At 42.1% G+C, this 25,817-nt stretch overlaps 1 protein-coding gene across 1 annotated transcript in view; it reads left to right on the forward strand.

Annotated features, from left to right (window-relative positions):
* LOC128723905 (hemicentin-1-like) overlaps positions 1-25,817 on the forward strand; it is a 161,268-nt gene that overhangs the window by 116,657 nt on the left and 18,794 nt on the right. The window contains exons 5-6 of the mRNA XM_053817670.1: positions 9,624-9,737; positions 24,044-24,247. Of these exons, the coding sequence (XP_053673645.1) occupies positions 9,624-9,737; positions 24,044-24,247 (318 nt within the window). The remainder of the gene's footprint in view (positions 1-9,623; positions 9,738-24,043; positions 24,248-25,817) is intronic.

The following is a 25,817-nucleotide window of genomic DNA, read 5'->3' on the forward strand; positions in this document are numbered from 1 at the left end:
CACGAGAAGAAACAGCGAGACCGAAGCACAATTTCCAAGGAATATGGTGTCATTTTTCTTAATTAAGTCTCTTCCGGTTCCGCTCCAAAGCTAATTAGTTCCGTTTTCTTCGACACCTAGTTATTTTTTGTTGTCGCTTTTAGCCTTTGCATAAACTCGCGTACCTCGTACAGCGCAGACAACATTATCCAACCAATCCGGCACTAGATTCTCCCTTAAGGCAGCTCTCGGAGTCGTCACTGACAGGCGTCAAAGCTAAGGGGATATATGTATGAAGAAATGCATCAAGACAGCTAATGAATGAGGCAAATCTTGCGAGCATTTCAGCCGTCAATTTCTTGTTTATGGCTTAATTCCTGTCACACAAAATGGATGCTACTAATCATCGCTCAGTTGACTGTGGAGCTTGCCAATTTTCGTTCCTAATTAATTTCATTCTCGATCTGCCATATTAGCGTAATTTGCGTATCGTAGCTTTGCAGTACCATATTATTTAACTTGATTTATGAACTCCCCTACTAAGCTTCAGTTGACGCTCGTCTTTCCATGTCTCTTGTCTGTTTAAATTCTTCAGCCCTATTGTTACTATATTAAGACTCGTATAGACTAATTCAAGTGCTTAAAGTCTGCGCATTTTTTCTGTTACTTTTTTAATTCTACGCAAGAACATTTCGAGCGTCAGAAAACTATCAAAACTCGCACAATATTCTCACCCTGGTAATCAGTTGGGTCATAAACTCGAGCCTTGGCCACCGACATTTTCTTCCCGGACGTTGAGTAGCAGCAGATACCATGCCGGTTTACTGTCTCTCTGGCTTATAACAGTTAAGAGCCTCGGTTCTCACACTTAATGGCTAATCATAAGCAGAACCTAAAATAGAACACCACGACTGTTTTTGCAGCTAGAAAAAAAAACCAAACGTGGCACTGAAAAACTTTGCCCACCCGCAGCAGCAAATAAAGTGAGCGAAGTTTTTCCAACGATCTTATATCGTAATTTTTTATTAGCTCTCGTCATAACCTTCATAACAACTCTCCCCGTCAGTGAAGCAGAACGACACGAGTGACAAACAAAAACTCAGCCACACTCAACCAGTGAGTCAAAAAAAAACCTGACAAATGAAACTGTTACGCCCGAAACGCTTCTATTCTGTTGGAAACTTAAATGCTCTGGCAGCTCGGAGATACGACTTCCTCTCCAAAGCCGGTTAACCCTGGGGCCTTGGTAGTGGCTTTCTTTTGCTCTGCCACAGCCGCAGGTCGCATCTGTGCAAAACGTAGCGGTGTCATTTCGCTGGCCTTCGAGTGCGGGGCGATATAATTATCTCTATGACTCTTGCCACCAATTAAATATCCCACCTCGAGTGGACGAGTGGAAGTCGTTGACTTTTGTCAAAAGTTTCCGATGTTCCGTCGGATCAGCATAAGGTTCGTGCGTATGCTCGGTTTCCCTGGCTGACACTCAACACACGCGCCGTTTACATGGGCGCAAAGTGAAAGAGGATCGTTTTTATCTCGTCTGGCCCGACTCATTTGGGCTGGCACGAGTCGAGTGGGACAGTATTCTTGACGCTTCACAAAAGATTATTATTTTCATGCTCTCATCAACCGGCGTACCTTTCTACAGAAAGGCAACCCTAGCCAGAGCCTGATAGTGAAGGAACACGTGCTAAAGGAACATCCCCGACAAGCCAGGACAGCTAAGAGATAAAATTTTCTCCCGTCCTAATGTTGGTGTAAGATTGTCTCGCCTGTGGCTCGACACAATTGGCGCATAGTGAAATTTTGTTCCACTTTTTTGTAACATAGATTTTCAAGAAACATTTTAATGTTTTTATTAAAAAAAAGTAGTTTTTTTTGGCTCTGCATAAGAAATAACGATTTACATTAAATAAATCTGAAATTCTCTAACTAAATATACATTGTAAATATATTTTCTACTTGTAATTTGTAATGTCTTAAATAAATGCTTAGTAAATAGAAGCTCTTATTGTTTTTTTTTGTTTTGAAAGTAATCTATTCTATATTTCTGTATAGATATCATATCAATCATTATAATGTGTAATATTTATATCATATATGTTTAGTTTTAAAGTAAATTTAAAAAAAGTAAATAATTAAATAGGCATTAATCAAATTGTTCAAATTGAGTTTATTAAAGGATTACTGGTAATCAAGCACAATATCATTATGATAAAATTTCCGGAAAGTCCAAGTGATGCAATGGGGCGAAACAAGATAGCCGATAACGGCGAACCCTCGAAGCTATCAAACTCATCTACATCTATCATCTCGCAGCAACATTTTTCCCGGAGCGTCGATATGCTGTGGGAAAATAATAATTTCCCGTCCAATCAGTTGCATCCTTCCTGCTTCTCTATCGTTTCCCCACCACACGTCAATTTGCCGCTCGTTCGCAGCAGCTTTTCGCATCATGCATCATCATGCTTCGCTCATCTCAACAATACCAGAGGGCTAAGGGAGACTTCCCAGTCCGGATCGCCGGTGACGAAAACGACGGCGATGACGTCCGCGGGATGCAGATAAAATCATCAAAGTGCAGTAATATCCACTGCAGGATTATCGATTCCCTGCTTGGTGGATGACTGCGCCATGGTTTTATCGCGGTCCGACCGGCGGAACATCAGAAACAGCATGCTGAAACGAAAGGTAAATTGAAACCTACCGTCATCAACATCATCATTGCCACACGTTCGCCGCTTCCGGGGGAGGTGGTGACCGCTCTCATGGTGCCACGAAATGCAGCAGAACGCCGAGTGGATTAATATATTTGTATTCGGTCGTGTTCTCCAAATCGAGATAAAAAAAATGCGAATCCCTTGCGTTGCTGCGACTCACATGTAAATTCCCAACGATGCCAGCAGGAACGCCTCGCTGAGTAGGAATACGCTTCCGAGGAAGAACGATTGGCTCTTCAAATATACGGCGCTGTAGATCGTCGGGTAGATGGCCACCTGGGCAGAATCCACAATTCCCAGTATGGCAAGCATTTTTCCTACGCGCACCATTCGTGAAAAGATATAGCAAAAGAAGGAACAAGCCGAAGCGCACACGTCTCGTCACAATAAATTCGACTCTCCGGCGTACTGTCCGAATCAATTTTCGTTCACTTCCTCCAATTACACTCACCAATCTCGTCCTGCCCGACCAGCTTCGACACGATGCTTCGAATTGCGATCATTTTACTGCCCTCGAACACATCGATCGAGGTAGCCACATAGTAAAGGTACGGTTTTACGGCCGTCACGGCAATGGCCTGCGAATTGGTACAAGAAAACATACCGCGGTAAGATATGGTTACGGTCAAAGCCGCAATTAGCAAAATTATTCCACAACACCACTCCGCAAAAACGTGGTAGATACGTCGGTACGTTACAGGCTGATCGGAAGCGCCCCCACAGTCATTACCATGATCGGTTTTCCCACCAACGAAAAGCACACGGAAAACACACAAATCATTGCATCCGAAACTCCAAGCCTTTTGCTCAGCACTCCCATCGCTAGCAGCGTTCCAAGCATGGTCGTTAGCAGATCGTAAGATATCCAGGTGCCGAGGTTGGTTATCCAGCTGAACTGGACGTAAGCCAAAATGGCGGCGGACTCCGTGTCGCCCAGCGCGCCGTAGTTGATGAAGTACGCCAGTACCGTCAAGTACAGCAGGTTCCGGCAATTGAAGTCTCGTTTTTTGAGAAAAACTTTCACGCAATCAAGCACCAGCCCAATGTCAAAGAGCTGACTCAGTGAGGGTCGGGAGCTTTTTTCCGGCCCACCATTAGCAGGACTCGTGGTCTTGACCTTAACATCAACAGGCTCCTTTAGCACGAATAACCCATATAGCAGACCGATGGTATCCGTTACAATGCAAAGAATACACAGCTCTGAAAGCATTGCAAGAATGGGCATTTTGAAGCATTACATACAGCAGTATACTAACTGTTACTTACTGATAAATCCCAGGTATTTAAACAAATGACCACTGAAGAAGTTTGCAACGATCGGAATGGTAGCGTATACAACGGCAGTACATGCAAACCTGAAGGTACGATCCTTCTCGTCCGTACATACGGTCAAATAGCTATATATGCCTGTCACCACCAAGGGCACTCCACCGCTTAATGCAATGATAACATTTGGTACGATTCCCGCTACTTCCAGTGGAACTTCGCGCATAAAAACAGCACTAAATATATAAACTGAAAGAGAGCAATATTATTATATACAAATTAAAAATGAAAACAGCTCTAAAGTACTACCTCAAGTGGAGTTCTGATTATACTTATTGCTAACTGTCGTTAATATGATATCATAATGATACCTCGTCATTAGCAAGTGACAACGAGGTTGATTTTAACCTCAACTCAACTCAGTCGTATTGGCTTACCACAAAATGCGAGTATGTCTGCCGCAATCGGCACTAGAATACAGGGCTTTCTCAATCCAGCACGGTCGCTCCAACTGCCGGCAAACAAAAGCACCACGCCCTGTATAATTCCCACTGTAAAAGCACCATGCAGCAAATGAACGCAAATACACATTAAATTCCCATCAACTTTTTTGCCCGTTGTCCATCCCACCTATGATGCTACGGTAGGAATTCAAAAAAACCACCGCATTTGTCGATTCCTGCTGCGCATCGCAAACTAAGTTACGAAAACTGGTAAAGTTCTCCACCCCGGCCAGTGTCCGGTTTGTGTCGGTCTCGGAGCATATATCGTCATCTTCTAGCTGAACAAAAAACTCGCAAACATTCAAGTCAACTCCGAGTTTTGCAGCACAGGCCTAGCAAAGAGATAAATACGATCATGTAATGAAATATATCTACCCATTCGCTGACCAAAAAAAACTGAAACACGCTAAACACTGTTCCCTACCTTCTCGTATTCAAATACTTTAAACGCTGTTCCACAGACAACTCCAAAGATGTAGAAAATGATCACTGGCTCGATGGTGATGAAGTCTTTTGCTCTGACCCAAAACGCGACAATGCGCGATCGGACACTTTCTCTTCCGACTTCCATTTTTTCACAACACTTTTTTCTCCACAACTCCCTGTGCACCGGTTACTCTATGCGCGTCTTGTGCAATACTACAGCTTTCAATGACTCCCAGAACCGAACATAGCATGGGGTGCTTAACTTAGACGATAAGTTCAACGCCACGATCATCGAAGAGGTGCTTAACTTGTGGAGAGTATCTTCACACTGAACCGTGCACCGTAAACAAGCAACTGAAACAGAAATAACAACCAAAACGATACACCAAAAACAAATGTGCACAGTCAAATAAACACATCACCGGTTCCCTCAACACTTTTTCAGCAAAAAACAACATTAGGCGTTACGAATCAAGTAGAAAGAGGCTCATCTTCAGAGCATGAAATGTCAAACACGTTCGCGAGCTTTGCGCAAAACAAAACACAGAAAACCTGATATCTCAGCTGTTTCACGATGCTACCCCGTAGCATGATCACATTTGTGTTTGTGATGCTGCGGTTGAGTTTTTGATCAGATTCGAAACCAGTTTTCGATTCAATGTTTCATGCATGCTTACCGACGCTGCTGGTCGATGCACGAACGAAACGTAAACCGGAATCTAACCCCGGAACCGGGTGAGAAGATTGTTAAACATTCAAGGCCGCTCGATGGAGGTACATAATTAATTCTGATATAATATTTTCGCACATTTTATCTGTTGACCTTGAATGAATCTCGCATGTTTTCATAACCGCATATTTTGTGACATGATCTATAAACTATTAAAAAAACCTGATTTAAATTCTGGTTCATTTTTTAAACTGTTTCTAAGTGATCTATTGAGCTGATGATAATCAAGTGATTCCCATGCTAATTTATTGAAGACATAGTCAGAGTGAGACATAGTCAATTCCATAGCACTTTTATGACATTTGAACAATTTTCTTTCAAAAATATGTTCATATATTCTCCTTATGATACTATGCTTCCGTGCTAACATGCTTCTTTAAGAAATTTTTCATTATTTCCAGTAGCTCTCAATCGTATGGTAAAGCAAAAATTTGTAAAAAATAAGATAATCCCCCATCCCTGATTATCAGCGTCTAGACGAGCAATAACAAAACATCTCACTTTCATCGTACTCAATCGATGCATTTTTACAGGATGTATGCAAAATTCATGTCCTTAGAAAGCTATCCCTGATGTCTGCTCGAAAAATACTATCCACTACACGTACACATCAGACATGCGGTAAGGATCAACATTGCGCAGGGTATATTGCAAGTGCCAATACAGAAAAGAAGTGCCAAGAAGAACGGTACTGTCTACAACGCCCTGTGCGGCCCAACGATCTACTGTCGGTTCATGGTGTGACGTGGAAATAAATTTTTAAAGTAAACAGCATCCTCCGACCCGTTCGGAACCATGAAACCCTGGAAAATGCATGACTCCTATTGGAAAAGCGGCATTCCAAGCTGAACGTTCACACAGTATCGATTGTGCAGGGCGCTGCAAGGAGCATGGCATGCAAAACTCTGCAAATACCGCGACGTGATGAAATTTGTTGAGTGTGTTTAGGCATGTGCGGAAGACGGAATGTACAGGGATCTGTTTTTATTTTAGGAAACCAATATAATCCGTTTTCCCAGGTCGTAGGGTAGGATTAGTGACCCCATTGTGGTTTCGGTTAGCATCGATCTCCGATGGCAAACCACGTATTACCTTCGGATCGTGAACGCTGTCAATAAAGCTTACTCTGGACTAGGTGAGACTTAGCTACGGTCACCCAAATATATCTAGCCAAATTAATAGCTAAGTTGTTGGTACAAATTTCGGTGTGATTTATGGTGACGTAATTGAGCGTATATTTCCAACAACACTATTTAAAAATAAAATTAATTAACTTTTAGGATTTCATCGTTTTTTCATTGGTTTATTCTTTTTATTATATCTTTTACTGTGCCTGCAGTATCTCTGTATTGTTTTTTTTTGTTCTTTCACATATTTTTTGAATAATATCAACAGAAAAAATAAAAATGATCAATAATGCAAACGGAAAAACATAAATATAACAGTTAAACCATAATAATAACAGATTAGATTATGTTCATCTAAGTGAATTATTTATTGTCTCCAGCCATCTGTTCAAGCTGGAATTTTTATAAATAATAATTCTAAATCAACTTAGTGACTGCAAATTTTAAGAATATGTGTATTTAAAATAGTATTAACACATGTTATTTCTATAAGTTTGGCAGGATTCATTGCCAAACTTTCCGACAATTGAAAATGGAAAGCGCTTCGTTTGGTTCCCAAATTCCCAGACTGCATTCATCGACATTTCTCATACCGAATAAGCTCCATATAGCGTTGCAGTTATTGAGCTGTATGATGACAGTCACTAGCTTCTTCAGCTTGCTTCTTATGCTGCCCTGGATATATGAAAGCAAACCAGCCGCAGGAAGCGTACGAAATTCAAGGGAACGATGCAGATACCCAATATCTATCGATATTTGACTTCGGTACAACGGTGAAGCAAACACGATCCCAGCCAATAAACTTGTTCTCCAGATGTACACACAAATAGCGCGATTCACTTTCTCCGTCCCACAGCTAGCGAACGGAAATGCAAATGCTCCTTCCTTCACAACCAGCTCGATATCCACGGAACGCCACAGGATACCCGGTATATTGATCGTTGTGGGGCTTGAATCAAAATGTCCTTTTGTCCCGCTGCACGGTAACCGGTTTCCAGTTTTCCACCGGTGCACACTAGATAAAATGCTGGACAAATTGTGGCTACCACAGTGGCTACATCTATGAATTTGGTGCGTAATCTGTTTTTGGTGGAAAGAAAACTGAGTAGAAATTGCATAATGCTTGCACAAAAAACCCTCAACTTGCTCGAATAAGGAAGAATGTACATTTTAATTTCATTCATTTTAATGTCATTCCCCACAATACGCTCATAGTTCAAAACCAATACTAAACACTACGCAAACAGCCCTCACGTCTCGATTGAAACGTACATTCCGATTTACAGCAGATATGATAATGAATGGTCAAACAAGCAGCCCGACAAATAGTCGCATCTTCGGGTTTGCTTATTGATTTAAAATTCCACCCGTTCGACCACTCTAACCTTCGCTCCGATCTTCTTCAACTGCAGGGAGTAAATCAATTTTTTATCCACTCTATCGGTGCCACTTTCAATGAGCTTAAATTGGTCAGCTTTTTCAATGCAAACGAATGCTCGTATGTGCCCGAGTGCGGTGCAATCCGAACGGTTACCAAGTACGAAGATGACGATTGCCGTCCACCAGAGCCATGTTGCCCAACGTCTTTTCAATGTGTGTATTTATGTGTGTTGATACAGTGGCTTATCTCGATTTAGACGCCGGTTCGAGATGCAATTCAACACCGCCCTAACGAATCTGCTGATAATCCGGCTTTGATGCAATCTATGCTCGGCAAACATTGCAATCGGACGAGCTGCTGGCAAGTTTAAACGAGCTGTTTGTTCAGAAGTTATCAAATCAATTTACGTGGTTAAATTGAGAAATTGAATCTGAAACTGGTCATATGCTCTAACACTTTCAAGCACCAGGAGGCTCGAGCAATGACGAAAAAAGAGTGTAGACAAGCTGCATGGTCGTTGCTTGGAATGGAATTATTTGCCAACTGCCATTTCGTCAGTCAGTTGCGATAATACGGTGTTGAAATCTGGCATGACTGATGTCCTACGAGGATCAACGTGCCCGTTGCAAGGATACGGCTTTTCTTTTACTTTTCCACCTTCATTTTCCATTTGCCCTGCGAATGCTCATTGCTAAAGATGAACACCGTTCTGGCGCGTGCTCGTAGAGCCTTCGGTTCATGTTATGTCTCATTCTAGCCCATCGCTCACTTTCGTGCTCGTTCCTTCCAGCGATCGTACAACGATGCGGTGGGCTCAAGCCTGGGACGGATCACCTGGCGGCACGTGGAAAACTTTTCCCATTAATTTAGGTTTCGGAAATTCAATTACACACCGTTGGTGGTGGTGTTTTACACCTCCACTAGCCGATACTGAATCTCGAATCCGGAAGTATGGGATATAAAATCAGGAAAAGGAAGTTATACTCCTGGCTTTTGCGTAACTGTGATTGTAGCAGCTAACGAAAATCGGATGATATCAGCCAAAAAGAAGAGAACATCCATTACGCGAAGCTAAAGAACGATTCGTGGCTGAATGTGTTCTGAGATTTTATTTTCCATCCGCCTCTGTGATTCAAGCATTCGATTATCTATCGTCAATTCATCCATCAACATCATCCGTAGTAAAACAAACATACATAATCTCAGATCAGATTTCATAAATCGAACTAAACATGCTTCCAAATCGTTCTTTCAATTTGAGGAAAATTGTTTCATCGATATATTATCCCAGCAAAATTATATTATCCCATATATTATCCCATATATTATCAAGTTGTCATTGTAAATGCTCTGGTTTCCCTTTAAAATATTCAGTTTATTCTTTAAATAGCCTTATTGTGGAAGCTCAAAAATGACATTTTCAAACCATATTACTTCTAAATTTAAATTAAACATATTAATTTACAATAAATACCCACAATTTTGTTGCAGTTCTTCCCGAACATCCTGTGGTTCTCAGCCAGTGGGGTCAGCAAGTAAACAGCACAAAACTTGGTCCCAAAGAAGAAGGTGACGATATTGTGCTAACCTGTCGTGTAGTTGGAGGTAAGTAGGAAGCATCAATAGTTTTCCAGCAAAGTCTTTCGAATGGGAAGTCTTTCAGCATTATTTAGAGTATAATGCTTGATGAGGTTAAACAAACATTCACCTACCAATATTCAAAACTATCAATAAACACAAGCTTCCAAGGTCTCTTGAACAATTAGGTCCTGCAATAAATATCAGTGAATTATGCTATTCAATCTGAACAGCTACATCTCATTTTTCAGATTTAAATAACTTTCTTAAAGTCTACATGCCTGTCACATCTTGTTGCATTGGCGCACATTTAGTATGATAAATAATTAACCCACACTTCAGTGCACGTGACCAATGTTTCCAAGCATACAATCTTCAACCAATGTCCAGTGCTTCTGAAACCCATTCTACCGTGGTACCGTGCACGACTGACATCTATTCTTGTCGCAGTGACAGTAAAAGCGGCGCAGTTGCCTCTACTGCTGCAAGTAGTTTCGATTCAATTTGAAGACACTACTTCCACATCATCGCAGAGTCCATTTTGCTAACGTAATTATTGGCAGTTACTTTGCCAGAATAACCGGATGCACAACGATGCTTCTACAGAAGAAGTTGCCTCCGACAACCTCGAGGCTTCCCAAGGAGCAATTCCTAACCTCAATTAAACCAACCTAAACTACTGGCCGAAGAGCCGGTAGCGGATCGCGGTGGGATTATTCCATCAAGTCCGTCCTCGTGGCTAAGTCCCAGTGCTGGGCGAAGGATTCGCCCATTCTCCGAGGAAACTTCACATAATTTTCAGTTGAACACTTGGTCCAGCGGTTCAACCAGCCAACCTGCAGCGTCACGAAGGCGTACATTTTACACTGATAATGACAGAAGTTTAATTGATTCATTAGTATGCGAGACTTACACAGCCGGAAACGCAAAATTCAACCTCAGTCGTTCTGTGGCACCACACCGGTCTATCTTGGCATGCCCATCCCGACGGTACCTGTGAATTGTTAGAAACTCTCCTGGTGGCTCTGGGACCAGCGATACGTCAAGATGCTGGGAGTGTCCTTTCACGATCTCCTTCAAATACCTCACGCCATGGTCAAACGTGGATCAAACGGTACTCAGACGTAGTGTTGTAGCTCTATCCCTGACGTATCCTGCAGGGAATCGTAACTCTTTGTGGTCGCATTTGTTCGGATCCATCGAGGGGCTCTGAATGCATCCCGGATAATCAGTGCTAGTAAAAGATCATTAAATTGAATCGTAAGCCCTAACGGTTCATACAGCTCTTAAAACACTTTGAAAAACCACTACCCATATTCTTGGAATTTATGAAAAGTGCCGTCAGAGTACTGATTAATTTACTACAAACCAAGGACGGTAAGATTTGGTGAACTAGAAAACATAGCTCAAAACATTTCACCCACGCATTACTCTAAACATGCTAAATTAATATCCAAATCTGAATTCTCAAAATAACATTAAGCAAATGGAACGTGTTTGCATTTTCACTGCAGCGAACAAACACGTTTCCTGGAACTTTAAATAAAAAAAGCTTTCAGATTGAAACATTTCCTAGAGCTTGTTTCATTAGGAGTTTACAATATATGCCATAAAAGATACACAAAGCTTGTTTGCCGAGTATGTGGTGGTTGCATGGTTGTGTTATTGAAAATCCTTAATCTTTTGTTACAACCTTCAAGACAATACAGCTTTACCTGCGACCCACACGCTACATGCAGTTGGGTATTATTTTTCTCAAGCATAACCAAAAAACAACATCATTTGGGTAAGTTTAACACCTTGGCGGGCAATTAAAATTATACGATTAACCAACCCGTTAGGCTACGCTAACACATTCATAGCTAGGGGTAAAATGGCGTTCTACCATCGTCTGCTGCCTGCAATGGGCCGCCGCGTGGCCAATGGAGGGAGAGTACTAAAACTCGGAACAATATAAACTCATTATGGCCGCTCGTCTTGATTGTCTGGTGGTGTGTTCAAATTTTCCAAGCGGTTAGAATGTTAAATTTACGGGAAAGGAAAACACAGAACGCCCGGCGCGCGAGTTTCAATGCGCCTGCTTAATGCGGTGTGGTAGTGTTCGTTTTGGTTTCTTTAACTTTCACTACCCTTTCACGATCGTATTTCAGACATGCGGGCAATATGCACGCACATGATGCTGGCTAAAAGAAACGCAGTATTTTAAAACTAAATCCCCAAGCCGCATGTGACTGACTTTTTGACTTTCCCTCGAAAAGTCCCATTGGGCGAAATCCAGCCTAACAAACCCTGCACTTGCCGGCGTATTTACGATTCTTCAGTTTTGCTCCCGTGTCCCGTGGAAACTCGCCTCCTAGAGCACAGCCAACCGCTTGCCAGCCATTGAAAGTTTACCATGTATGCAAACAGTTGATAACGGGGCCCGGTCTACCGATGCCGCCAGGCGACGGGCTTTCGTCCACAAACGGTACAAATCCAACCGTACCGTAAAGCTTACGGAAAGGATTTTAAATAAGAGGATAAGTGCAGCAAACAAAACTTCTTCAAAGCAAAGTACAACACGCTGCAGAACGCCGTTTAAGAGCCGTTATAGTTAAAGACATGCGGCGGTGAATGCAAAACGCACCAGGCAGCCCATCTAGGCCATTCGGCATTCGACAAGGTACCATGTGATTGGAGGTACCGGAGTGCGATAGAATTTGCGCCAAAGTTATGGTTTAGTTTATACACAACTTTTCGCCACCTTCATCAGGGCTACCGCTGGCACATACGCATTGCTCGATGCACTCGAACCGGTCCAAGTTTTGCTGCACTTTTCATCACCTTTGTGCCCGTACCGGTGAGCAGCGCCAGTTCATCGAGCAAAAGAGTCATTTCCGTAGGTGGAGTGAAAGTCAGGTTGCTCGGGTGCAACGTTCACGAACGCTTAGCTACGCTCTGCTAGCGTTGGGTGTGATTGAAAATGTTTTATTATTAAAGTTCGAGTTTTCCGACAGTTCCATAACCGGGTGCCACTGGAAGGAAATGGTTATATTTTACGTCGTAATAGTTTCATATGGTCGGGTTTAGGCATCATAAATATTTAACAGAGCTGGCTAAGCGAAAGAGAAAAAAGTGTTAGAAATCAATTCTCTGTGAAAAGTTATTCGAAATGGGGTTGTCTATATATTATAAAATTACGCATTTAAACTCAAATCGACAATTATACTCACAAAACCCATTGTGATTTATCTGCATCAGTCTTTTTAGTGCTAGTGACGTAGATACTGATAAGGAATTGATTAAGTTATAGTGTTACTCGTCGTAGAAGCATAAATCATAATGCGTTTCCATTAAATTTGCCCCATGACATATACTACTGTCTTTCACACGATAGCTAGACTAGAGATAAAGATATTTACCATTTTGATGTTTTACCCCAAATGATGTTCAGCTTCAGGCCAACTGTGAACGACAAAAAGCTTGAGTAAGAATGAAAAAAAATACCACAAACAAACCAATCGCTCAGCATTACCGCCGGTCGGAAATATATACTTACTGCGGAAAGAAGTATTCTCGTCAAGTTTGATAAATAGTTGGGCGTTTTTAGGCCTACCAACATTTCACGGCTAGTAAAGCTGTCTGTATCGAACGGCCGCTTGTCATTTATCATCATTCTCAGCCCCTGACTTCTAGCGAACGTTTTGTAGTAGCACCAGTTTGGCTGTAAATATGATGAAGATATTTGAGCCTCCAACCACCAATGAGTGTGGTCATCTCGAAGGTTCACTCGAAGGGCTGAAGGGTTCTCTTGGGTTTGAATGCATCATCGCTGGGCCATTCAAGTGTAGTATCCAACCGCCGTCGTACGGTGAGGTATTTATGAACCTAACCCTTAACCATTGTATCGATTAATCATTTTCCCGACAGCGATGAACGGTTGGTATCTCTCCATGTGGAATTCAAAGTCCATGGAATTTAACTTCACACGACCTTTCCTTGCACGCGCAGATACCCCAGTCGACGTCAGTGCCGACGATATGGACCGAAATTCCACCAGCATCCCAAATTCCACCCAAAACTGCTCATGAACCGTCCCATTTGATTGTATTCATCGAGCGTCCAGCCATCCTTCAGAGACGATGTTCTGATTTGAAGATTTATTAAATCGGCACCATTCACCGATTTATCACCGTTCAATCAACATCGGGTTGATTTCGGGTCCTGTATGAGGCTCTTTCCCTGCCAGCATTTGCACGTCGGATGCGGAAGGTGTGCCCAGCTTTGAAACGTGTCGCTCTGCATGCCGGCTATAATGCCAACCAGCGAATCCGGTGACCGAAATACCACAGAGCGGTAGGCAATGTCTAAACCTCGGTAGCCTCATCCACGTACGGTGGGCATTTACCGTGCTTTCGCATACCGTGGTGAAGTTTCGTCACCGTTCTGTGCGGTAAATAATTTAATTAGCCTGCCAATCACAATCCCATCACTCATCAAACCCATCCCATACGCTCCGTACTGGCTGTATCGCGCCAAACGTTGGCACTCTAATGCGCTTTTGGCTCCACGTCCGATCGATCGATTCCGGATTTTGGAATTGAAATTAATGATCCTTCCTGTCTGGTGTGCCTTTTGGAAGGACAGCATATGCTAGAAGCATACCTCTTGGAATTGTGCACAATGGCAGAGCACTTAAATAAAAACGCTCAACTGAGCTGATTTGTGACCGATTCATTTGTGAATTAAAATTTTGCTAACTCTTAAACCAACATGGAGTATGTCATTTCATGATACATATTAAAAAGAACATTTTTGTTCCGATACACTGATATACAACTCTCCTCTGTTTAACCGGTTTGGCATATCACCATGTATCTTCAAAGAGAAACGCTAACATAGTCAATCAAACATCCACTTCACTCGAGATGCCATGAATAATTCGATACCGGGTACGAATTAGGGTTCAATACCATACAGAAAGCTATTAAAGAGTCCCGTTGACGACAACGGGTACCCGTTGTTAGAATGACATGAGCTTAAAATGGAATTTTGGTTTTCATTGACATTGATTGGATAGTTACCAACCGTTCCGAAGTGTTCACTCAACAAACAGCTGCAATAGCAAGTGCATCGTCACATTCATTGAAACATTGATCGATTTGACTACTCGCACAACACAAGGCATCAAAATTGAAGTTAATTGCAGTGATTTTGATTGAGATAATCAAGGTTTTCTTCGTTTGAGAAACAAAATCATAAGTCAAAATAGTGATTAAATTTCTACAAAATGCCTATTTAACAACTCTTATTGTCGTATCAGTTATAATCAGAAAATTACTCTTACATTTTTTAAAGATTTTAAAGAATAAAAATGAAATAAATACCAATAAATAAATAGATGAAAATTTCCAAAACTTATTTAAACACAATCAGCTGTTAATTAAATTCTACTTTAAAATCAGAACCACTCGAACGGGTAAAGAACGAAGCTATGATGCATCAGTACTGGTCACAAAAGCATCGAGCGTTGGGCGAGAACAAATCATCCGCAACCTAGCACTTATCGAACATCAAAGCATATCCATTTCAAAATGTACCTTTGGGTATGTGTCATGAGAAGAGATGATGGGAACCTACAAGAAATGTGCGAAATAACCCATCCCATTCCAAATGCGGATGTTTGGGACAGTCGCGTTATGTGTAGAATGCCACCGAAAAATATAATCTCAGTCGATGTCAAGAGCAATCGGTTTCATAATAATTGGACAGCTAAATCAATCCTGTTGATCATGGAGCTGTATTTAGCTCTGCGCTCTTGGGTGAATGTTACAGACATTCAGGAAGCTCGGCATTCATATTTTCAATGCGTTTCATCTATGTAGTTTCGTAAATACACTATTGAAAGTGCAAAATAGTTTATATTTTAGTTCAAAAAAGAAAAAAAAATGTTTTTATCGACATTCCGAAAGGTTATTTAATATATTTATATTTTTATTCAAAAACATTGAAAGTTAAACGATATAGAAAATAGACATTTTTTCATTTTATCTTAAAAAACCATGCAAACAGTAATGTGGGTTTTCAATTGAATAATATTTTTCGTATATTGTTTAGGCTTGAATGAAATTTCGAATGAAATGTTTTGTTCAGTTCTGTCCGCAATGGTGACAATGTAGCACATGTTCAAGCGCACAGACTTCATGATTCACAGTAACGTTGATTACGGTGTCAATCGGCAGTCCAGAATCCACGCATTAGAATTAAGCATGTGGTGAGACGCGAGTAGAGCAAAACCAGCCAGAGCCTGCCGAACGTGGTTCGATTTAGTTGAGAAAATGGGAAACTCGCCAGGCAGCCGATGCGCCATATCATTCAGCTTGCGGTGGAAAGTTCTATCGAAAGTGTGTGCATGGTGTGCTAGAAAAACATCGACCCCACATCCCTTCCCGGACCGTTGGAAGTAAATGGGAAATAAATTGGTTTTCATCCATCCTTCCAATATTGGAATTAAAAGTCTACTACAGGCACCGGGACGGATGCCGTTGGTTCTGCCCTTAGGGCTGGCCGATGCTGAATATTAGGTCTAAAAACGTGATAATCGATCGGATGGGAGAACGGTCCGAATTGATCGTCGCTCTCGACCCGGTCCTGGCTCGCTGCCCGTAGGCTGGCCAACCGAAAATAGCCCATTCTGTCCGATATCGAATGATCAGCTTTGCAGCGGCCATCCGATTAGGGCCCGCAACCGCACGCACCGGCCTCCTGCGGTGAAAGCGTTCAGCGATGGTGGTCTGGTCGGGATTTACGAACTCCTCGAGTGGGCAGCTAATAGAAGGGAAAACAACGGCAGCGGCTTTGCAGGTGGCGGGAGCAAAAACCGAATTTCCTTCCCTCTATCGTACGGACCATGGGGCGAAAAGAAATCGGCGAAATGAACTTCACTGCACGAAAGGAGACGCCATGACCTCGGGTTTGAGATAACGGTCACCTTCCATCAGAATGTCACCAGAATCGTTTGTGTTTCCGAATGAGCGCTTCGCGTCCGTGTCCTGCATCATGAGTCGTCTGATTGGATTCGGTGGTTTATGACACGCATTCCTCGGGGAATGATTAAATTTTTTCCTGCCATCGGTCTTGTGCGGATTTTCTTTCATTTTTTTTTTCTCGTCCTTGCAATCGCCCACCACGATCACAGTGGATGCCGAAAAATTCGTTAATTCCTTTCAGCCGCATTTGTTTGATCTCACCCGAAATCGGCACTTCTCTTTCGTCGTCTTCGTCTAGGGACGAATGTCCGTTCCGCAATTTCCACACATATACTCGCATTGCCACATCGGTGATGTTTGGTCGGCACCACACACTGTTCCCGAGGCAAAGCGGACGCCTGGTCGTTTGTACCTAAAGGTGCGGAAAATAATATTTGCTATTGGAAGCATTCGGAAATTTTACCCACGTTTTCTCGCTGGTTCTGGTGTTGAAAGAAACCGGACACATTAAAGCAGGCACCAACTAAGCTCGGAACCGAATGTGTCCGTTTTGGAAACGCTTGCAGTCACGTTCCACTTCAGTACACTGATACGTAACCGGTATCTCTACGCTCTGCAACAAATCGGTATAGATTCATCGCTCCAAACGATCTCAACAAAACTTCAACAATGCTTGAGCAGGATGGTATTGAAGTTTTCGTGCAGTACACGTGAGTCTTGGGTTGTATAACTGGCATCCCGGACTGTCCTGTGACATCTCTATTTGATAATAAATGCCATCATATATTCACAATTATTGTTTTGCCAATAACCCTTATTGTGAGCGAGCTACCAGTTTGTTTCCTTCACTACCAGATAAACATAAAACACGTCTATGCACCAAGCGCGGTTTGTTTCGAGCACTGCTCAGATTGAAATGATTGTTTTATATTAGTTTACAATTGCAAATCGCACATCTGAAGCCCGATGGATTCAGAAGATTGCATTCTCTATCTCGAGTGGATCACCAACAAATACCGCAAAGCGATTATTCTAGAAAAGGGCACTTACGATGTCGAAATTGCATCGCATCGCTACCTTCGCTGCAAACAACAGTCGAACCATTCTGCCTTATTAATGCAATTTTATGTATCTCCCCTCTGTGCTCGAAACATATCATCCACCAGCCAGCGGTGCTTTCAGTTCATATTTCACTGGCATTGGTGAAAACGCTACGATACGCTTGGGAGCCTTCGTTTGATCTACGATCGTACGGCGTCCCACTGGCGTGGTCTCCGTTTCGCCAGCTCCCTTTCGTGTCGCTTCTTTGCTAGACTTTTCCACCGAATCGCGCTCCTCACCTTGCAATTGACCAGCATCTCCATTGCATTGCTAGCGTAGAATAAACACGGACGATTCCGGCGCTACAAATGCGCCGCTTCCATGGGAAAACTAATAATATGAAAATATTATCTTCGCGCAATAATGTTGAAATATGGTTTTTTTGATAACGATGCAGAAAAAACAACCGAAGCACAACACGGCATCGCGTACTTGTAGCGTTGCATGCGACACAACGGTGGACATGGAGACTATTGTAACGAGCCATAATTTAACATGATCACCCATCACACGCTCATCGGGTCTCCCCTGGCTCGCGTGCAATTCTACACCCAGGGAACGGAGCTGGCTAAGCCCATCCGAAGCGGCGATAAAACGAACACCAAGCCGCATTAAAGTGGTCGAATTTACAGGCGTGATAGGAAAATGCAGCATGGCAGGGAAAAACGGAACGCCGAAATGTACTGGCAGGCGCTCGCAGGCGTAAACAAAGGTATCAGAAATATGCCCAAACCAGCACACCCGGGTGTGACGCGTCAAGTAACGCGTCGATTATGCCACGTTGGCACATGGGGTCTCCTCCTGTAAAGCGCCACGCATTTATGTGACAAAATGTGTCCGCCCATTCTCGAGCCACATATATCTCAATCCGGATTTTTCCCGCTCGCAATATCCCGCAACAATCGTCGGCCCACCCGCCAACCTGGCAGGAGCTGCGTGTTGTCCTCGACCATTAATGCGCGGTTCCAACGCTGCAGCTCGCGGCAACGCCAGAGATCATTTGGGAATTTCCCGTGAGCACAGCTCAAACGTGTCACAGATTTACATATTTCGTGCAAATAAATTTCCCTGATAGCGTTGATGGAATTCATCCCATCGAAAATCCGTTTCGAAGCTTGTTCGCCGACCCGTCGGAAAATCGTGGCCCGGTACCCGTACTGATACTGGAAAGACAGAGGTGCGAAAAAAACGTTATATAAAATTGCTTTGTGAAGTTGCTCACCGTGTGAGGCGGTGGTATTGAGCTTTTCACACCCACGCGTGGGAGAGAGAGAGAGAGAGAGATCCTGATGATAAACAAAGTAATTGTGCGACTTTTCGCATGGGAACGGTGCACGGAAGAGATTTCCGGGCGGAAATGACTCCCAGAGTAATGCGTGCTCTGGTGTGATGCGGTATTGACATGATAATCACATGTCAAACGTGACAGCTCCGGAGACTGCTGTCACTTATGCGTTCTGTGGTAACTACTCATCGCTTGTTCCGGTCCGCGCCATGTTCGCGCCGCTGGAACGCTTTTCACCGATTTTATCTACTCCCGTCGAGCGTGGAGCTCGTTGCACTTTTTTATTTCTACCTTATCGGTTTTATTTATTCTCCTGCCGTCCCAGTAGGCGCAAGCATGGCGCGTGAAGAATGTGCTCAATTGAGCCGACGGTATAATAATAAAATATATTCACTGTAAACGATTGGTTTATCAATTGCTTTCACGAGACACTGAAAACGGCTTATTGGATGTTATGTACTTCCGGGATTTATTTTTAAATGAATCCTTTTTTCACAACAATACTCAAACAACATTTGTCGTCTTAATACTTCAAGTAAGAAAAATTTTGAATAAAAAGTACAGAAGCTTAATAAATGCTTCAATGACGATATGTGTGTTTAAAAGCACCTGTTATTTTTGTAAATGTTATGTATATACATAAATATAGTCATTTTACACTTTAAATGCATGACTATTTTGTTATAAGTGTGCACATGAGATCATCTTTTATTTGGGAAACGATCGTCAAAATAAATTGCAAAGATGGAAATTCAACGTATTTAATGATCTGAAACTTATGCATTTAGTTCAAAACAATGAAAAAAAAATATTTAGCTCAAAACTATGAAACATTAATAGAATATGATATATCCTATCTAATGCTAGGATGAAAATATTTGCAAACTTGGCGCTCCCATAAAAGTCAGCACAATTTAGTCGCACTTTCCGCGTTTCTCAAAATCAATAGAAATCTCTACCCATGCTTCCAAAAATCCTTCAAATGGCATGCATTCATAGGAAACCTTTGTTGCGGAGCAATTCCAACATAATTGTAACGCATTTCCGGCCTACCCTGTGCCCCGAACATCGCAATGTATCCACATTTGGTACTGTCAGCATAAATTCCGAAGCTGGATCGATTACTGGCGGAAAATGTTGCCTCACGTCGCAGATCCGGCGATGCCACCGCGTGTCACAAACGATCCCTCGCATGGAGGCCACATAAAAGTGACAGCAAGAAAACGAAGCCAACAACGGGAAAAAGGCATTGTCATGAGCTGGGCCAAAATAAATTTCTCATCACATTCCAGATTTCGTGCATCCGGGTATGCAAAAAAAAAATCGAAAGTGGGATGGGTTGAGGTGACTACGCTGTCGGAACGAATCTGCTGATACAGGCAATCCTTCCCAAGAAGCATTTCCAGCGGCTGACTGTGCTTGGGAAGCTGGCAGCTCGTGGTGTCGAGTGAAGCGATATCGGTAAGGACATGTGTTATCGATACTGCAAAACGGTTTTCCTGACATCCATCATTCATTCGATACTGAAAGGTTGGTCGCTATCGTACGCGCTCTCGTAGCTGCTAGCACTCAGGGAAGTGGTTTGAACGCGTTGCGATGTGCTACCGCATCGGTGGGAATGAAAGCCTTTCCCGATGGAAGCGATCGTGACAAAAAGAGCGCTCTGGTATTCCGAGTGTAAACCGTTGGCGAAGGAGCGGAATTCTGTTTGGAAATGCATAGGATGTGGGAATAAGTGTAAATAATTTATATAAATAAATAGCACCTACCCGGCGAGAAGCATCCTGAACAATGGCGCACCCGTGATGTGTACAAAGTTAAACACATCCTTCCTGCATGGATGATTACACCGGAACAAATGGTTCACACGGAGGAAATTCAGACATGGGTTGATTTTCAACACATTTTCAGCACAACTCTTAGGAAGCTGCTTTATCTGCTTCTAGTTCAATTCTTAGCTATCGTTCTCTTTGGAAAATTTTTTTTTATTCTGATATCAATCGCAATGGAATAATTTTACAGTAACCAATACATAAGACTTTGAAATTATTTTACTAAGTTTAATAAATTTAAAAATGTTACCTTAAATCGATTGTAAGAGAAAAACGCTTTAACATTATTTACAACAGTGCAACTATCATAGAAAAAAAAACTAATTAACGTTAACGTACTCCAAAAATCATGTAGTTTGTAGCTGTTTTAATACCATCACTTGTATTGGCCAAGTTTCGTCTTATTAAAACTCGCAATCGTCGAGCGGAAAAAAGGATTAAATACTTCTTTTGAGCTCTTATTTCCCGAAAACCCCATTCATGCATGTATTGCAAAGCATAAACGATCGTCATACGTGAATGTAAGTTCCCAAAAATACGAAAAATTCCTCGTTTCAATAACTCTGCGTCCGTGGCTGAGCCAAAGCCCATGAATAGGACGGTTCCAAGTTCCCAAACGCGAGGTCCAATACCACGCCAGGTGTGCTGGCAACGAACGAAAATGGTTTTGTGCGCTTCCGAAACTCTTTTGCTTCCCATTTAACCCTGCTGCTCGTGAATTCATTTCGTGCCAGCAACAATTTGTACACGACAAAGTTCAACCCGGCGGTAGAATTTGCAGCCATGCATTTATACGCGATCCGTCTTGCCCAGCACACCGACCACGTATCCCTTTCCATCATTACATTCCGCAGCTAGCCCACCACCACATTGTACTAACTCTCTAGGGTACACCGCAGCAACGAGCTTCAATATCGGAAAGTACGGGGAAAAAATGTTCATGACCCGCATTCACAACCCAAACCCCACCCGATGGAAAGAGGTGCTGCGTGTAGAGAACCCACTTGCATTTTTTCGCACGATAAGAATTGATTTTATAGCTGCTATTTTATTGGGATTAATTTTAGGGTAAGCCCCACCAGGGCATACGTTAGAACAGGGAGATGTGGGATGAGATTTGTTAGCGATGCAATGTTAAAGGCATTCTTACCGAAAATTTCATAGCACCGCCGAAGCGAAATGGAGGAATGCAATTCTAATCATATTGCAGGGCTCGTTGCGTGACGCCAATTTATTACACTTTCCCATCAATTTCCTTGCACGACACCACACAAAACCGTATAATGAGTGTTAATTTTGTCCAAAAGCAATTATACCGACATTCCACACTACCCCTGGTATTAAACTGAATTTATTACACCATAACAATCAAAATATTCGTGAGAAATTATCAGTTGCAATTTAGCTGCAAATTTGCATGAAGCAGTTGAACAACAAAAATGTTTTGACAAAATTGTTACACGACTGCAATAGAAAAAAATCTCAAATATAAATAGCTCTCGGTTACTGCACATCTTCACAACAGTTCACAAAACAGTGTCGAATCTCGTTCACTTGATAGGTGCCCTGAAACTGAGTTCAAAATCGATTAGTGGTAGAATCATTATTAAATTTCGCTTATATTTGTGCCAATCAGTGGCAAGATGTTGCACCCTGATGGTGGCAAGATGTGCCTTCTTTCCTAGCATTCCTGAGCTGGCACACACATCGAGCGTGTTTGTTTCAGACGCAAATAATCGTTATTTGGTTTTTATTGAGCCACCGTTGAACGAATTCTGGGAATTCCAATAATTGGCACTTAGCGTGGTGTGGTCATGTGTTGCCTTCAATCGATTCGTTCCAGCAAACTGTATTTTTTGCCAAGAAAAAGAGCAAATACTGTATGAAGAGAAAAGTATTACATAGAAGCAACTTGCGGTTCATGGTTTAGTTGCTGTTATAAATCGCATTATTACATACGTGGTAGATACAACCGAAAAATCAACTATCAGCGTTATGAAAGGAAATGTTCTTGAATGATGTTAACAAATATTTTCACGTTTCTTGTACCAGAAAGTACTGGTGCAAAAATAGCACACCATCCTAGCTTCATTTTCATATCCATTCTATTTAAGTGTGATAAAAATAACTTACTGTAGTTTACAACTTCTTTGAATTCTTTTCATGTACAAGAATATTTACTACTACAAGTTGACATAAAATTGTATTTATACAAAAGATCTCATTTGTACTATTCTACAAATACAAACTATATTTTTTATATTTTAACCATTTTTACTGGCGCACAATTGTACTTGTTCACTAATAACACGCACAATAGTATAAACTAAAGTAAACGTATCTCAACTGGTATAATTAATCCAAAGCATTAAATAATCTATTGTTGGTGAAAAGGCTGCACAATACTGCTGCTATTTTCACGGCTTTAAAGTGTCAATTGTTACTGACCCGTAACGTAAAAACCTGGTCTAGCACTGGCCGCTGAACGAACCCACACGCAGCTGATTGCAGAACAAACCACCATGGAGTAATAAATTATATTTTTAATCTACATCTACGTGGTTTCATCGTTGTACCACCAGATTTAATTAATCGAATGGTTACACTTTTGGCAAACTGTTGTTACACCAGTTCCCGGTTCGTCAGCTCTGAATGTTGAAACCCCCTCTGACCGACAGATGCAGGTGCATTCATAATTAAACTAACCAACGGTGTTGGGAATGTGCTACAAAAAAGATGTCTGAGGATCAATAGAATTTGCGTTAAATCCCCTATCCCCTAGTAGTATTCCCATCACTGTACAAACCTTCTTAAATGCATACATATTAAGAGAATTTTGCTGTAGTATACAAAACGATATATTTCAGTGATTTGCGAAGTGAACACTCCCTCTTCAAACACATACCAAACGTAAGCTCTTGCAAATTCTCGTGGGAGCATTTTGGAAACAAAATACAAAAATACATAAATACTGCCGGCGGCTTTGAATTGCATTGAAATTATGCTACTCTAGGGAATCATTCAATATGCAATATCAACTCCACCCAACCCCCCAGGCGTCACGATCCAGCGCACATTTCAACGTAACAAATAGAGTTTGGTGCGATCTAAATATTTTCTCCTTCGCTTTCTCGTTGGCATGTACAGGTCGACCTCAGCCCTCGGTGAAGTGGCTCATCAACGGCATCCTGGTGGACGAGCAGTACGAGCACAATTCCGGTGATGTCATCGAAAATCGGTTACTATGGCCAGCAATCCAGCGCTCAGACCTAAATTCCACCTTCACCTGTCAAGCGACCAACACGCTCCTGGTGGAGCCCAAAGAAAGCAGCTTCGTGCTGGATTTACATCGTAAGTCGACAGCCGCCGGCAACGTACGGCCGTCCCACGGGAACGTTTCGCTGACTTTCTCGGTGACGCCTTCCTGTGGACGATTCAGTTTTCTTCGAGAGCTGCAAATCATTGTCACCATTTTAAACATTTAGCCAGCCCCACCGAAGCGAGTGTCCCGATGTTCCAATCATTGCCGCCCACCGATCGAACCAATCGAAAGAAACGCCAACTAATGGGCAAAAGATTTTCTCCCGGGATTATGATTTCCGGTTTCGGAAACTTCGGTTCCGACTGCTCCCACCGGGATGAATCCATCTGATTGTCGAATTCTCATTTCATTAAAATCTCATTACTTTTGCGACCGTACCAGTCGGTACATAAAACAGAATAGCTCGAGCTCGCCGATCCTTGCTGATTGCCGCGTTGCCAGTCCCAAATGTTCTTTTCAAGGCGAGCTGGCAGCAAAAATGAGCTCGTCATCGTATTTTTCGAGTCCGCTCCGCCGAACGGTTCAATTGCGGGCAGCGCCGTGATGAAGCGAAACATCCCCAAAATCTTGCCGACACTGCTTACCGGTCGTTTTCGAAGAGCGTTAAACGTACGTTGGTGATCAAATTAAAAAAAAATGTTTTTTGACGCTTCCTCGTTACGATAACTCTCTGCCACAGTTATTTGGCAGGGTGTTTCTTCGAAATGTAAATAAATCTATTTGATATCAAACGGTCCATGACAACAACATAACTAAACGCACCAGACACATTCAATCGTAGTTAACTTTCATTTCATTCGTGTCAATGTTCATAAAATTCAATATGAAGGTTGACGTTGAACAATAGAGCTGTTGACGAAAAAGAAAAGAAAATGATATTCTTTGTGCTGTGCAGAATTATGCTCTATATTTGTTGTACGATTCTAGATTCGTTCTCGTTTTATAGCTACAACATTTTGCTTTCTCACAAATAAATGCGTCTAATGGTGTCCACTTTCAATCAAAAATGCCACGATATCCCTCAGGAAGGAAGACAAAAAAATGTTCAAACTCCCAGCAGAACTCAAATGATAACTTATATCTTTTTCAAGAGTGCCAGAGGCAAACGAGGAGTGCCAGCGTCAAGGGGTAAAAGTTATCAAGAGAATTTACATCCCCAATGACAAAACCCGTCACACCTGCGTTAGCCTTTGAATGATTCTTTCGATACAAAACGAATCGATATCCTTTTGACTAAATGTTCTGCCTTGGGGGTTAGAACGAAGATGGAAAAATATTGATAAAAAAGATGAAAGCAATCATTCATTTCACTCTTTTGCAAAGAATATAAGACTTTTATGCCCACTTCCAGGAACAACCGGTAGCCTTTTTCTATCATTATAGCGGAGATATTTGATCGCCCTTCGGCTCGTTTCGATTTCATCTTGAGGTGCTTACAAAAAAAAACACCACCGTTTTTATGTTTTGCTTTTAAAATTGAAACGAAATACGATGCTACAACGATTGAATAAGGAGCATCCTTTAACCGACCTGCGCTTAACGTGAAGTTATTGTGAAATTTCTTCATCATTTTTCAAAGAAAAACCCCCATTTATTCCA

The sequence above is a fragment of the Anopheles nili genome, chromosome 3, assembly GCF_943737925.1.
Source record: "Anopheles nili chromosome 3, idAnoNiliSN_F5_01, whole genome shotgun sequence".
Lineage (NCBI taxonomy): Eukaryota > Metazoa > Arthropoda > Insecta > Diptera > Culicidae > Anopheles > Anopheles nili.